The sequence below is a fragment of the Marmota monax genome, unplaced genomic scaffold, assembly GCF_021218885.2.
Source record: "Marmota monax isolate L192 unplaced genomic scaffold, Marmota_monax_Labrador192_F-V1.1 WCK01_AAM20220418_F8-fsc00051, whole genome shotgun sequence".
Lineage (NCBI taxonomy): Eukaryota > Metazoa > Chordata > Mammalia > Rodentia > Sciuridae > Marmota > Marmota monax.
This window is the reverse complement of record NW_026695202.1, coordinates 12,290,028-12,304,509: the sequence shown is the minus strand read 5'-3', so window position 1 is coordinate 12,304,509 and position 14,482 is coordinate 12,290,028. Positions and strand designations below refer to the sequence as shown.

At 37.1% G+C, this 14,482-nt stretch overlaps 2 protein-coding genes and 1 pseudogene across 4 annotated transcripts in view; 2 read left to right on the top strand and 1 right to left on the bottom strand.

Moving 5' to 3' along the window:
- Window positions 1–8,043, top strand: part of St13 (ST13 Hsp70 interacting protein) — a 52,273-nt gene extending 44,230 nt beyond the window's left edge. For both annotated transcript variants that reach the window (XM_058574249.1, XM_046429584.2), the window contains exons 9-12: window positions 46–162; window positions 3,986–4,034; window positions 5,400–5,533; window positions 5,992–8,043. In XM_058574249.1, the coding sequence (XP_058430232.1) occupies window positions 46–162; window positions 3,986–4,034; window positions 5,400–5,533; window positions 5,992–6,120 (429 nt within the window). In that variant the 3' untranslated portion in view covers window positions 6,121–8,043. The remainder of the gene's footprint in view (window positions 1–45; window positions 163–3,985; window positions 4,035–5,399; window positions 5,534–5,991) is intronic.
- On the bottom strand, window positions 1,726–3,329 carry LOC124083013 (E3 ubiquitin-protein ligase RNF138-like; annotated as a pseudogene).
- Window positions 8,044–12,293: 4,250 nt separating the features above from the next.
- Slc25a17 (solute carrier family 25 member 17) overlaps window positions 12,294–14,482 on the top strand; it is a 58,745-nt gene continuing 56,556 nt past the window's right edge. The window contains exon 1 of one of the 2 annotated variants that reach the window (XM_046429582.2): window positions 12,294–12,480. In XM_046429582.2, coding sequence (XP_046285538.1) covers window positions 12,427–12,480 — 54 coding nt within the window. In that variant the 5' untranslated portion in view covers window positions 12,294–12,426. The remainder of the gene's footprint in view (window positions 12,481–14,482) is intronic. The other variant, XM_058574251.1, reaches the window with a different exon arrangement.

The window sequence follows — 14,482 nt, the reverse complement described above, 5'->3', positions numbered from 1 at the left end:
AGCTAAAATTTGGAGCATACTTTACCTATGGTTTCTGATTTCTAGGCCCAGAAAATTGCTGAACATCGGAGAAAATATGAGCGAAAACGTGAAGAGCGAGAGATCAAAGAAAGAATAGAAAGAGTTAAGAAGGCTCGAGAAGAACATGAGAGAGCCCAGAGGGTAAATTTTTTTAGTTAAGCCTGAGTGGAACATACTGTAGATCATAGTTTTGAGATATTATTCCTACTCCTAGCCACTTTATTTAATGCTGGCTGAAGTTCTATAGAGTGATGATATTACTTTAAAAGGAGTCTCCTTTCATTGTTTCCAATGTGTGGGGATAATTTTAGTCTTTAAAATTTTTAAGTTAGCTTATATTTAACCAAAGTGTGTTCTTTTTATGTTTTTCTAAAGTAAAAAATTTTAGGCTGGGGGTGTAGCTCTAGTTCAGGGGTAGATCATTTGTCTACCATGCACTGGACCCTGAGTTCTATCCCTAGCACTCCTTGCAAAACTCCCCACCCCCAATTTTTTAAGTCAGAAATTTCTCATAATCAAATGATTAAAATTTGGCGATATTTTTTGTTCAGTTTGTTTGAACAGGATTTGCCCTTGTTTCTTTTTTCTTTTTCTTTTTTTCTTTTCCTTATGAAAAAGCTTATGTGTAAAACACTTGAGACTATTAATATTTAACTCATTCACACAACTTCAAAATACAGTTTCATCAAGATGATCTCTACCAACAATTTTCCTTTAAAGAAGTCTGCAAATTTCAGAATGGTTTAAGTTGACATACTGTACATGTTAAACTTTGAAAGAAACTACTAAAGTTTTTGCTTTAAACTGGAAAAAAACTATGGTCAAAAGTGTCTTTTTAAAAAGAACTCTTCATCCTGCTGTTCCTAAAATTACACTCATGTTAACTGCAGAAAAAATATTAAAGCATACAGTAAACATTACTCTTAGAATAACTGAACAAAGGCATTAAGATGTATGGCTTTCTGTGTGATTGTTATTACTATCTATAAATAAAGTCATTGCTGTTTGACTGAAAAAGGTTTTTACAAAACTTCACTTCCAAAATTAACATTTTTATTAAATCAAGTTTTAAAAAATGTTCACTGTAGAAAAGTCAACAAGGGTTTTAAGAAAACCAGAATATACCTTTTTATTCAATATATGTATATATTAGCAGCAAAGTACTTCTGAGATTTTTATCTTTTAGTAATTTCAAAGAAAGCATAAATATGCATTGTGTATTAGTATGGAATGTCAGCGAATTCACTTTATCCTTTTTTTCTGTGATTTGGCCCTTCTACAAAATACTTTATGATTCCCAATATTAAGGAAAAACTTAGTTTTGACTATAAAGTAGCGAAACTGTGGCTGGTAAAATCTATTTTCACTACCATCATAGTCACATGCATTATTTTTGAAAATGACAAATGAGCATCATATAAATAGGGTAATTGTGTGTAAACTCAATTTTTAAGGTGTAATAGCAACCAACTTATATCATTTAGCATTTGACTTTTACTTTTTTAAAATTTTGGTGATATAAGTTTCATCTCAGCTAATGAGAAACACTGGCTATTGAAAGTTCTGTGGCAAAACAACTGTTATTCAGCTTGGTATTTCAGCTTACAAAATGATCAAACAAACAAGACTGAATTACCAATTGCCCCAAAGAAATAAGTTTTTTCTTGATATTTCCTTCTAATAGCAAAAAGGAAATGACTTTGCAATGAACTTTTACTTTTAAAGAGTTAACATTATTAAAGAAATCTAACTAGTCTTCAAAAATACTAAATGTTATATAAATACAATTTTCTTATAGTTGAATGCTTCAGCTATAATCTGTGTTTAAAAAATTTCCTTTGGATTCTTCCATTTAGCATTTCAAGTACAACAGGGATTCCCTTTTCACTACATTACTGAGATATAATCCTTTTTATGCTTTTAAAGTAATGTCATAACTTTCATTTTTTAACTTGTCAAGAAGATGAAGTTTTTAGGTGGCCCAACCTTTATTTTTCAATTAAAAAATTTAAAATAATAGACTGAATTACTTTTATTAATATACACATCAAGTTACTGAAACAGTGACTTCATGTAGTTTTCCTCATAAAGATGGCACTTGCAGGTACAAAGATGTAGAGTTGTCTACAGGCTTCAGATGTTTACTTGAAAAGATTCTTCCAACAGCATTTTAATATTGGTTTCCTCATCTAGCTGAAGATTCACAAATTCTCCATAATCAAACTGATGTCTTTGATTTAGATGACTAACGAAATTTCTAGTAATCTGGCTAGGATCTCCCCAAGGAAGAGACACACAAATAGGACATGTCACAGGAACTATCTGAAATAGATGGTTACTGTTACAGTGATCAAGTAAACGGTATCTAGTAAAATTTGACCCTTGACACAAGGGACACTTAAAGGTGGGATGCCCAGTACTTGTATTCTCTTGGCAAGTTTCTGTGTTATCAGATGTGGATGTTTCACCCCTATTACTATTCCCTACTGAATCTTGAGATATCTGAAAGTTTGGAATGATGGAAGAAACACCATATTCATCCTGATACTTCCAAGATTTATAATGATGTCTCATACGATAGAATTTAATCTGTTTTGCACAGCATCTAAAGCTACCAGAAAACTTCCTCATGATATTTTCAAGATCTAAGACCCATTCTGTACACGCTCTTTCTCTTCTAATCACATTTCCACGACACAGGGGAAATGTATTCCACTTTCTCTCATTGCAGTCAGGAAACATTTTCTACAGAAACTCCACTCTTGTAGTAACCGAGTAATAATGAACAGAAGGGTAACACAAAGGGAAACTTCCACTTCAATATCTGGAATCCTGTCAGTTATGTGCTGACAGTCCGCATGGGCGTTTTTAGCACCTCCTGACAGACTGGCAGTAGAAATCCTCTGTGTAAGCCGTGGCCGCGGACAGGGCAGAGGAACAAGGCGATGGCGGCAGCCGCAGTCGAGGTGGCAGTGGCGGTCCGGAGCCCAACTCCCTGCGCAGACCCCCTTGTTTCTTATATTATGATTCATCCTGGTTCAACATTGAATTCATAATTGGGGCAGAGCCTGGGGTGTTTATTTAGGTTATAAAGTCATAGAAAATTAGAAAAAAGAAAAATAACTTGTATCCACGGTATTGTTGAGCTTTTCTGTAGATTTCTCCTAGTTTTGGGGGGCCGGGGGATGTTTTTTTCTGTAGCTTTGAATTGGTTCTATCATTTGTCACTTCTGATATTGTTGAATGAAAGGACATAAAGCTATATAGTGTAATTACATAATATTACATCCTAATTTTTTTGCATTTAATTTAAAGGTAATGCTTGATTTTTTTTTTTTTTTTTTAGTCTCATGGAATATAATCTTTAGAAGTAATTTTCATACATTTATATGTCTTATTTTTTACCTGGGTATAAGGGAGATTTTATATATCTTTTCATTTGTCTTAAAAAATGGCAGATCTATAAACATATTTGTAGTGTTTGTCTAATTTTGTAGAGAGAATATGGAGAATTTGAAACTGGGAAATAATTGTTGTGGCAGTCTTAGTAATCTAGTCAAAGGCTTTCATTTTGGAGTTAAAACATTTAAGAATTTGTAATTTTTATAAGCAATTGATTTTCTTGATTTGTTTTTCAGAGAAATAAAATATTCTATTTGAAATCATTAAAATAATGATCAACTTGCCTTGTAGATACAAGGCCCTGAGTTCAATGCCCAGTTCCACAGAATAATAAAATGATGATGCTCAATGAGAATTGTGTTGGAAAATTTGTTTTCAAAGAGGGATAGAGTGTACCATTTAATTTAGTATTGCCTTTTACATTTATCATTTTTTAAAAAAAACTATTAATGGCTTATTTTGTAATTTTTTTGTGAGAAATTTACATGGATTAATAATGTTGGCAGACTATGTACTTTTCCTCCCTCCTGTGATATAATTTATTTATTTTTTCTTTTTAAAGGAGGAAGAAGCCAGACGACAAGCAGGAGCTCAGTTTGGCTCTTTTCCAGGTACATTTGGAGAAAAACTGAAACTGTTAATACTATAAACAATTAAAATATGTTCTATTTGGAGGGCTCATGTGTGTAGAATGAGATTGACTTACGTGCTAAATATATTTAAGAATTTTTATGTTAGAAATAGTGTATTTTTTCCTCACAATTTGAGTAGTATATTTTTTTAAAATGACTATCTTATATTGGATTTTGAGTGTTACACTTTTATTAGTTAATTATGATGCAATTTAAATATTTTTAAATTGTCATAATGGAATTTTTGTTCTGTTATACAGTAAAACTCATGAGGATATGTAAAACACTATATTGTTGAGCTTTACAACTTACCAACAGGGGTTAGGGCGGTCAGTCCCGGGTATTGTCATAAAAATAACAAAACATTCTTCTTTTTCTGGCAAATTTTTTATAAGAAACAAGGCAATGTTTTGAATGATAACAAAGGACCAAAAGGCAGATAAAAGAGTGAGAAAATTATGCTCATAAAATGATTATCAGATACTTCCTGAATTGAAGCAGTTAGACCAGGTGGATACTTGGAAATTTTTTTTCTTTTAAAGCTATTTGATGTTAACTAGTTTTATTTTATGAAAGCTTTATAAAGTTTATTTACATTACTTTGCCACTGGCTAAAACTTAGTTATTTGGTTCAAAACTAGAAAATAAAAAGGTAGTGTGCTCAACAAATTTTAAAAACACAAAATTGAGTTTTAGCTCATAACTGTCATGTACCTTCGTTTTTAGAAAATGACCAAAGTTGAGGAAAAAAAGAAAAATGACCACTGATGTGTACTATTACAAGATATAATTTTCTGTTTGTGTGCATTTTATTTTCTAAATTGGAGAAGACTTTTCCTTTTATTTTTTTTATGGGTATGAGCTAAGTTTTCAAAGCCTTGGAGTCACCAGGCATGGTGGCACACATCTGTAATCCCAATGACTGAGGCTGAGGCAAGAGGATGACAATTTGAGAGAGCTGAGTCTCAAAATAAAAATGAAAAGGTGCTGGTGAAGTAGCCCAATGATAAGGAGCCCTTGGTTTAAACTGGTGACTTACCACTGAGCTACATCCTCAGTCTTTGTAATTTTTTTAGACAGAATATCAGATAAATTGCTTGCTGGCCTCAAACATGGTGATCTTCCAGCCTCATTACCTGGAGTTGCTGGGATGACAGGTGTATGCCACCACTCCTGACTTCAGCTTTAATTATAAAAGAAAAGTAGAAATTGCATTTTGTGTCTTGTTCAGATTCGACTGTTGACACTGCATTATGCTTACATGGTATCCTTAGTTTTTTTTGTGTTAAAGACTTGTTGGGAGTATAGATGATGTCTGTATAATTATTTGCTTTATTCTTACAGGTGGCTTTCCTGGAGGAATGCCTGGTAATTTTCCTGGAGGAATGCCTGGAATGGGAGGGGGCATGCCTGGAATGGCAGGAATGCCTGGGCTCAATGAAATTCTTAGTGATCCGGAGGTTCTTGCAGCCATGCAGGTAAGACTTATTAAGAGGAAATTTGGACTTTAATCATTGAGGCATTTCTACATAATTCTGCAAAGTGATAAGGTCACTTAAACATTTTGCATTAATATTAGTTATCTAATAGCTAATTTTGTAGTTGGGACATTTGTAATGAGTAGGTTTTTAAGAATTGGTTATAGGACATACTCTGTAGTAGTTGGCAATTAGTAACATGTTATCTTTTTTTTCTTCCTTAAAGCTGTGTGTGCTTTATTTTATTATTCAGCTCAAGCAACACAGTTAGGCTTGACTTTTAGGTGCACATTAATAATATTTATATTTCACGGAGTGTCTGATCCACAATTAATTTGACCATAGCAGAATTACAGGTCTAAATAAAGAGAATGGGGTTCAGGATCCTAAAGTTGTTGATAAATTGGGACACTTCTTTAATACTCAATAAATAAATAAACAAAACCCTCTTTTTACAGGATCCAGAAGTTATGGTGGCCTTCCAGGATGTGGCCCAGAACCCAGCAAATATGTCAAAATATCAAAGCAACCCAAAGGTTATGAATCTCATCAGTAAATTGTCAGCCAAATTTGGAGGTCAAGCGTAATGCCCACCTGACAAAACCCTTACTGAAGGAAAAGCAACCTAGATCACTTAATGGCTGTCGCAATAATACAAACCAGTGTACCTCTGACCTCATCAGGAGAGCTGGGGTGCTTTGAAGATAATCCTTACCCCTCTGCAGCAAATCCAGTTGAAGCATTTTACAATGGTTTGCCATTAGGGTGTTCATTCAGATAATGTTTTCCTACTAGGAATTACAAACTTAAAACACTTTTTAAACCTTAAAAATATTTAAAACTCAAGGGGGTGTTATTTCCTACATTTTTATTTACTAATCATTTAGGATTTTTTCTTTGATATTGGGCAAGGCAGATACTAAGTATGGAAAATACATAGCTGTAACGTGAGTGAAATAAAGACTTACTAGTGGGAAGTAAATAAATCTCATTTACATAGATAAAAGTTTCAGTTGAATATATGGTTACTGAGACTGAGGCATTTTGATTTGTCATTTAAAAATATTTTTTAAATGATTAATTTCAATAAAACTATTGGGACCACCAGTATTTCACTCTAACCTGGGTAGGGACTGGAAGTATTTGGTAAGGCAGCAGCAGTCTTACTATTTTATATGACATGTGCCCTTATGCAGGTTGCATTTAAATCTTACACTGTGTTGAAGAGGTGATTTTTTTTTTTGTTATGCTGCAATGGAGTTGGATTACTTAGCTCTGTTTTTGTTCAATATATCAAATAAATGTTTCATATTATTTCCACTGTGGGGAAATAAGGGAGTAGTTTTCTTTTTATATTCTATGTTTAAAATTTACCTTTCCTCATCAGAAAATGACCAACTATGTCTGCTTTCTGCTTCTTGTATTTCCCTCCTTCTTGAACTAAAGATAATCTTTTCTCACTAGTATCATCACTGCTATCATACCATAATTGTGCAAAGCATATATAATGCTGGGGTTAATTTAATATGTAATACATATCCTAGCTGTGGAATAATACCCATAAGAGCTGTAGTTCTTTCTTAGCCATGAGATTGCTTATTTAAATGTTATTAGACTTCCACTCTGGCAAAATCTTGTGATGTCAAAAAACATTGGAAGGAAGGATTCCTTTTAGTGTTTGGTGTTCTATTTAGGAAGTACCTATTGATCTTTGTATTTTGAAGAGTATATGGTTTGAGTTATTGGTAACCATACAAGGAATTAACTGCTTGATCTAACATGAATTATAAAATAGATGAGAGCCTGGTTATTCATTATGGAGTTCTTGGCACCATGAAGATTCATTATTGTATTCAGCTCTTCCTTAAATACTGCAACCATACCCCCACCTCTTTTTCCGTTTTGTCCCTGCAAAGATAAAGGAAATGATAAATTCCTTGGGATACATTTATAAAGTAGTACATTTCTAATATATTTATACAGGTTCTAACCCTTTACATGAGTAAACAGAACTGCATCTGTTACAAAAATGAGAAAAAGTCGTATGCTAATAGAGCATGCTTTTAATACCCTTGGAAAAAAACACCATTTATACTTGGATTTGGGCTTGCCGGTGTTCTTTTTTGTTGTTGTTGTTCGTGTATGTTCTCAAAATCTCATGTGTGCTGTGCTTAATTCAAGAAGAACAGTTTCTTCTTGGATTCCTGATTTGATTGACTTAATTATACATGACCTAACTATACTCGAATATTACGAATATAAATGGGTAAAAGTAAATTACTCTTCTGAAAATGTGTCCTGTGCTTTTAGACTTTAAGTTCCACAAATACAACAGATAGTCTTCATTTTCTTAGAGACCCAGTATCATTTCTAAAAACAAGAAATGTTTCTTTTTTCTGCTAATGATGCTGTAAGAAGGAAAAGAAAGTTTTCTGCTTAAAAATAGTTATTGGATATTTCTAGCTATGTTAAAAATAAAATATGGTTTCAAACTGGATATTGACTCCCCACTACCTTTTGTGAGCACATCTTTTATCTCTGTTGGTCATTGAAGTTATTTACTGGGCATAATAAGGTATAGGTCATTAAATGCTACTAACAAAAACTTTTAAAATTTTACCAAAGTTGTGCAGAGGTGTACATACTTTCTGGTGACTACCCAGACCAGATCTGCAGCTTTGTACCTGGCAGGTAGCTTCTGTTTGTAGTCTAATAGGATTTCCTTGGTGATCATCTAACACCCTTAGGAAATAGGGAGAGGTAGTCAGAGAAACTTACACTGAGATGCTGGAGTTAATATAAGGAATTAGCATCGTGTTTCTTCTCGTATCATTGATTGTGCGTTTTTTGTTTGTTTGGGCCATAATTAACTGTTTAGAAAGATGGTACATACACAGTCCATAGCTGTGTGGTTGTGGCCAACAACAAAAAATTACAGAAGATATGGAAAAGATTTGGAGCCAACTTTCCTTTTGCCACACTGAGAAACACTAGCTTAGGGTAAAACAGAAGCAGTATCCATTTTAGAATTTGCTAACATCTAAAATTAATCCATGTGAATTGTAATCCATTGGCTCAGCTCTGATACTACACATACTATTTTGTAGAAGGAAACTGAAGCACTTAATTGCCCAGGATAATACCCATGCTTGCTTGTGGAGTTGGGATTCTCAAATACCCAGTCTTCAGAGGTGTTCCTTTTAGATTCTCTACTTCGTTGACCCAATGTACAAAGTTAATTTTGTAATATATATTTTTTAGTTGATGATGGACCTTTATTTTATTTTATTTATATGCTGTGATTCAACCAAGTGCCTCATACAAGCTAGGCAAGTGCTTTTCCACTGATCCACAACCCCAGCTGTGCAGTTAATCATATATATACACACATATATATATATATATGAATTATATAACACATAATTATATTTATAAATGGACATTACACCTTTTTTTTGTTCATTGATTTGTATTTGGTGCTGAGGATTGAACCCAGTGTCTCACGTGTGCTAGGCTAGTGGCTCTACCACTGAGCCACAACCCTAGCGAACAAATTCTTAATTGTTCATTATCTCAAGAAATTGCAAACCAAGCCAGGCATGGTGGTACATAACCTGTATTCCCAGTAACCATATGCTGAAGCAGGAGGAGCTCAAGTTGAAGGCCAGCCTCAGCAACTTTTCTAAAGCCTGTCAGTGGTAGAGGGCCTCTAGGTTCAATCCAAGTACCTGACATACACAAAGAATGAACTTTGTTAAAAGAATATCACACTTCATATGTACTGATTTGTACATCCAATAGGACATTTTCCCAGTAGTAAGTGATCTGGTATATTAAGTGCTTAGTTCACTCATGACTGGCTCAAAAATAAATTTTAAAAACTATAGTAATTCCAAGAAGTTAATTATGTGCCAGTATTTACAACTAATATAGTGTACTTAATAGAGCTTGTGCTTGGGGAGGGAAGTATTCTAAATAGCCAGGTGCAGTGGTGCAGGCCTATAATTCTTACTCCTCTGGAAGCTGAAATGAGTCTTCAGATTTGAGGCCAGCCTGAGCAACTTAGCAGAATACTGTCTCAATAAAAAGCTGGAAAAGTAAGTTTTGTAATCCCTAGTACCAACCACAAAAAATAAATAAGCAGTAAATAACAGGTAATGAACAATAGCTATAAAGAATAAGGATAATCTATCACTATGGCAGAAGATTTTAGGCAATTATTCAATGAAACCCCCTGTACAATGCTAGTGGAAGCAAAGATTTATGATTTTTCTGTTAGATAGTTGAAAAATTCTTGACATTTAGTGGTTTATTGCCTTTAAAATTTGGGTTTTAAGTATTAGCCAAAAAAGGAAGGTGGTAAATAGTCAATATAACCATGCTGATGATGCTGGGCATCTGATAGTTAATTCATGTTACTAGAGTATTTGCAGTTTTCAGTGTAAGTAACCTGACCACAGACCAGTGTAGAAGCAACATAAGTGGCTTTATCTCTACCGTGGTATAGGTGTAAACAGGAAGGGTTCAGGTTTTTAACACCCAGCATAAGTAGTGTCAAGGGATTTGATGTTTATTTAACTTGGTTATTTTTAAAAAAGAATAGTATTATTTTTGTAACTCAGCCATCTTTTGAAAATATTCTGGATACTAACAATCCTCAGAATAAGGAAGGAAATTTTTTAAAAATCAGAAACATCACAACTTCAGAGAAAATTCTATTTAATTGGTGGAGCTATGGAATTCCATTTTTTTTCCTCTTCTTTGGTATCGAGGATTGAACTCAGGGTCACTGGAACCCCAGTGTGCTGGAACCTGTGCTGTGTATGATGAACGGGTGCACCTGGCCCTGAGAGCTCAGCACAGGGACACATTTGGTCAGGGAAAAAACTTTCAGTATATGCTGCCCCGCCTCAGATTCCTTTTCTGCCTCATTCTCCTGAGCACAGTTGTTTTTGTGTTTTGGAGATTGAATTCAGGGACACTCAACCACTGAGCCACATCCCCAACCCTATATTACATTTTATTTAGAGTCAGGGTCTCAGTGAGTTGATTAGCGCCTTGCTTTTTGCTGAGGCTGTCTTTGAACTCAAAAATCCTTCTGTCCCAGCCTCCAGAGTCTGGGATTTCTGTTTGTTGTGTATTCTAATTATATGACAATGATTCTAATTTGAGCTCCCCACCACCATCCTTTTTGTTTTTTAGATGGAAACTTGCTAGGTTACTTAGGCTGGTTTTGAAAACTCAGTCCTTCCACCTCAGCTCCCTTACATGGGATTGTAAGTGTGTGCCATCACTCTCAGTTTGACAAATGATATTGAACTTTATTATTTATTTTGTACAGGCACTGAGCTACACCCTCAGCCCTTTTTTGTATTTTATTTAGAGATAGGGTCTTGCTGAGTTGCTTAGGACCTCACTGAGTTGCTGAGACTGGCTTTGAACTTGGGATTCTCCTGTCTCAGCCTGTCTCAAAAAGGACTGGGGATACAGTTCAGATGTAGAGAACCCCTCGATTCAATCCCCAGTATGGCAATAAGAATACATTTTATTTTCAGATTCTGGTTTCTACATTTCAGTATCTAAATTATGTATTTTGACTTTCAGTCCATCTTTATGTCATGACCCAATGGAGTGATAGGACTATTCCTGAAAGTCATTCCAGGGCAGGTCATCTAGCAGTAACTTAATTCTATACAACAGATTAAAGCCAACCAAGCCCTTCGCTTGTGGCTACTGTAACACCTCATGATTAAATTTGGCAAAAACATGACCACCTTAATATTTTTAGGGCTTCTCCTGGGGATTAATATGGTAATGGGCATAAGGCACTGGTCTGGACTATAGTAAGCACTCATGAGCTGTGACCGAGGGCATTAGAGAAGTAAATATATATGCTGGTATTGAGCTTTACATAGAGACAGGTGACAATGATAAAGAAGGTAAAGCAGTTGCCTTCCTGAAACTGTTTTAAAATATGACTAAGGTTAAAGGTTGAATGTTTATTTCATCCCATGTTGTTAATATCATTTTCTAACATGGAAACCAACATTTTCTGTATTTTATAAGATATGTCCACATAAATTAGCTTTTGTAATACAAGTTGGATTGGTATTAACATTGTCATTTCTCAAAGGAGGAAACCACAAAGTGAAATGACTTTCATAGTTGCTATTTAGTATGAGGCTCCCACCTGCATCTGGTAATTTTGATCTTCTGAAGCTAAAATTGTTTTCCCCTCCTCAGGGATTTTCAGAAGGGAAAATCTTGCCTAATCAACATCTGTTTCCTCTTGGTCAAAAAAGTGACCTTCAAAATTGAAGAGACAGGCTGGTGTGTTGCTCAGTGGTAGAACACCTGTCTAGCATGCACCAGGTCCTGGGTTCAATCCCCAGCGCCAAAAGGAGTTATGTTGCAGAGAAGGGAAGACTGGAGTCCAACTGAGTCTCCTCATCTGTTGTCACCAACATGTCTTGTGGAGGTGAGTAGGGAAAAGAGACCATAGGAATTTCTGAGGTTCCCCAATGTTGTGGCTGTAGGCTGAGGCTAGGTCCCTGAATGCGAGAGAACTCGGGTCAGACCCAAGTGCCTGGGCACACAGACTACTGGTATCCACCAGCTTGGTGCTTTGAGCCCCGGCGCCCACGAGTATCGCGCTGCCCCGCCCCACGCGAGCCCGGCGGCCAATCAACGCTCGGGGGCGTTCTCAGACCTGTTTTTTCCCGCCCTGGGAGGCTGCTCTTAGGGCGACTGAAGGCTCCCAGCGACCCGGAAGTGATTCTGAGAGGGTGGCCCTTGCGACGCCTGCGCCCCCAGTCCCCGGCACTCTTTTCCTAACTCCGCGGACTGCGGCGTCTGAGGGGAAAGTGTAGCTAGGTCTACCTGAAGCCGCACCAATGTCCTCGGTGCTCTCCTACGAAAGCCTGGTGCACGCCGTGGCCGGAGCCGTGGTGAGGCGGGGTCTCAGCGCCCAGGCCGCAGCGGGGTGGCTGACTTCCCGGACCGTTCCCAGGAGAAGGCTGGGGGGATGGGAAGAGAGGGAGCTCGGGTGGGTTTGTCTTGCCTGTGGGACGGAGAGGAACGGGTCACAGGCGGCGAGTTAGTTCAGGGAGAAGTTGGGGTGAGGGCCGGCGCTCACCCGGCCTCGGTCCCTGGGACACGACGTGGAGAAACGACAGCGTGGCTGCACGAACCTGGAGGGGGTCGGGAGGAAGGCGGTGCCGTGTTCTTCGCGCCTCATCCCCCTGCTGCACCCCCCCCCCCCGTGGGCCGGTCGAGAACCTGGGTGTGGAACTGGGTTGCTTGATCCTCAGCTTGTCTGCAGCCTGTCTTGACACACTTGACGAGCTGTGGTACCTGGTAGGGTGTCTCTGACCGGCATTATGGGCAGGAAAAGGTGGGTCTTTAAAAACAACTGCAACAATCAGGATCCACCACAAGTGTGGTTACTGCGAGGCAGGTGCTTGGCTCCCGGACCTGTGGATGTCTAGGTCCATTCGACACCCGTCCCTTTTCTTTGAAACTTTCCATTCTAGACTTGAATACGTTTCTCTTTTCTTTTTTTTTATTATTTTTTTTTATTCTTGGTTGTTCAAAACATTACATAGTTCTTGATATATCATCTTTCACACTTTGCTTCAAGTGGGTTATGAACTCCCATTTTTAGCCCATATACAGATTGCAGAATCACATCAATTACACATCCATTGATTTGCATATTGCCATAGTAGTGACTGTCGTGTTCTGCTACCTTTCCTATCCTCTACTATCCCCCCTCCCCTCCCCTCCCCTCCCCTCTTCTCTCTCTACCCCCTCTACTGACCTTCATTTCTCCCCCTTGTATTATTTTTCCCTTTCCCCTCATTTCCTCTTGTATGTTCTTTTGTATAACTCCTTCCATTTCCATGCAATTTCCCTTTTCTCTCCCTTTCCCTCCCACCTCTCATCTCTGTTTAATGTTAATCTTCTTCTCATGCTCTTCGTCCCTACTCTATTCTTAGTTACTCTCCTTATATCAAAGAAGACATTTGGCATTTGTTTTTTAGGGATTGGCTAGCTTCACTTAGCATAATCTGCTCTAGTGCCATCCATTTCCCTGCAAATTCTATGATTTTGTCATTTTTTAATGCAGAGTAATACTTCATTGTGTATAAATGCCACATTTTTTTTATCCATTCGTCTATTGAAGGGCATCTAGGTTGGTTCCACAGTCTTGCTATTGTGAACTGTGCTGCTATGAACATCGATGTAGCAGTGTCCCTGTAGCATGCTCTTTTTAGGTCTTTAGGGAATAGACCAAGAAGGGGAATAGCTGGGTCAAATGGTGGCTCCATTCCCAGCTTTCCAAGAAATCTCCATACTGCTTTCCAAATTGGCTGCACCAATTTGCAGTCCCACCAGCAACGTACAAGCATACCCTTTTCCCCACATCCTCGCCAGCACTTGTTGTTGTTTGACTTCATAATGGCTGCCAATCTTACTGGAGTGAGATGGTATCTTAGGGTGGTTTTGATTTGCATTTCTCTGACTGCTAGAGATGGTGAGCATTTTTTCATGTACTTGTTGATTGATTGTATGTCCTCCTCTGAGAAGTGTCTGTTTAGGTCCTTGGCCCATTTGTTGATTGGGTTGTTTGTTATCTTATTGTCTAATTTTTGGAGTTCTTTGTATACTCTGGATATTAGGGCTCTATCTGAAGTGTGAGGAGTAAAGATTTGTTCCCAGGATGTAGGCTTTCTATTTACCTCTCTTATTGTTTCTTTAGCTGAGAAAAAACTTTTTAGTTTGAGTAAGTCCCATTTGTTGATTCTAGTTATTAACTTTTGTGCTATGGGTGTTCTATTGAGGAATTCGGAGCCCGACCCCACGGTATGTAGATCGTAGCCAACTTTTTCTTCTATCAGACGGCGTGTCTCTGATTTGATATCAAGCTCCTTGATCCATTTTGAATTC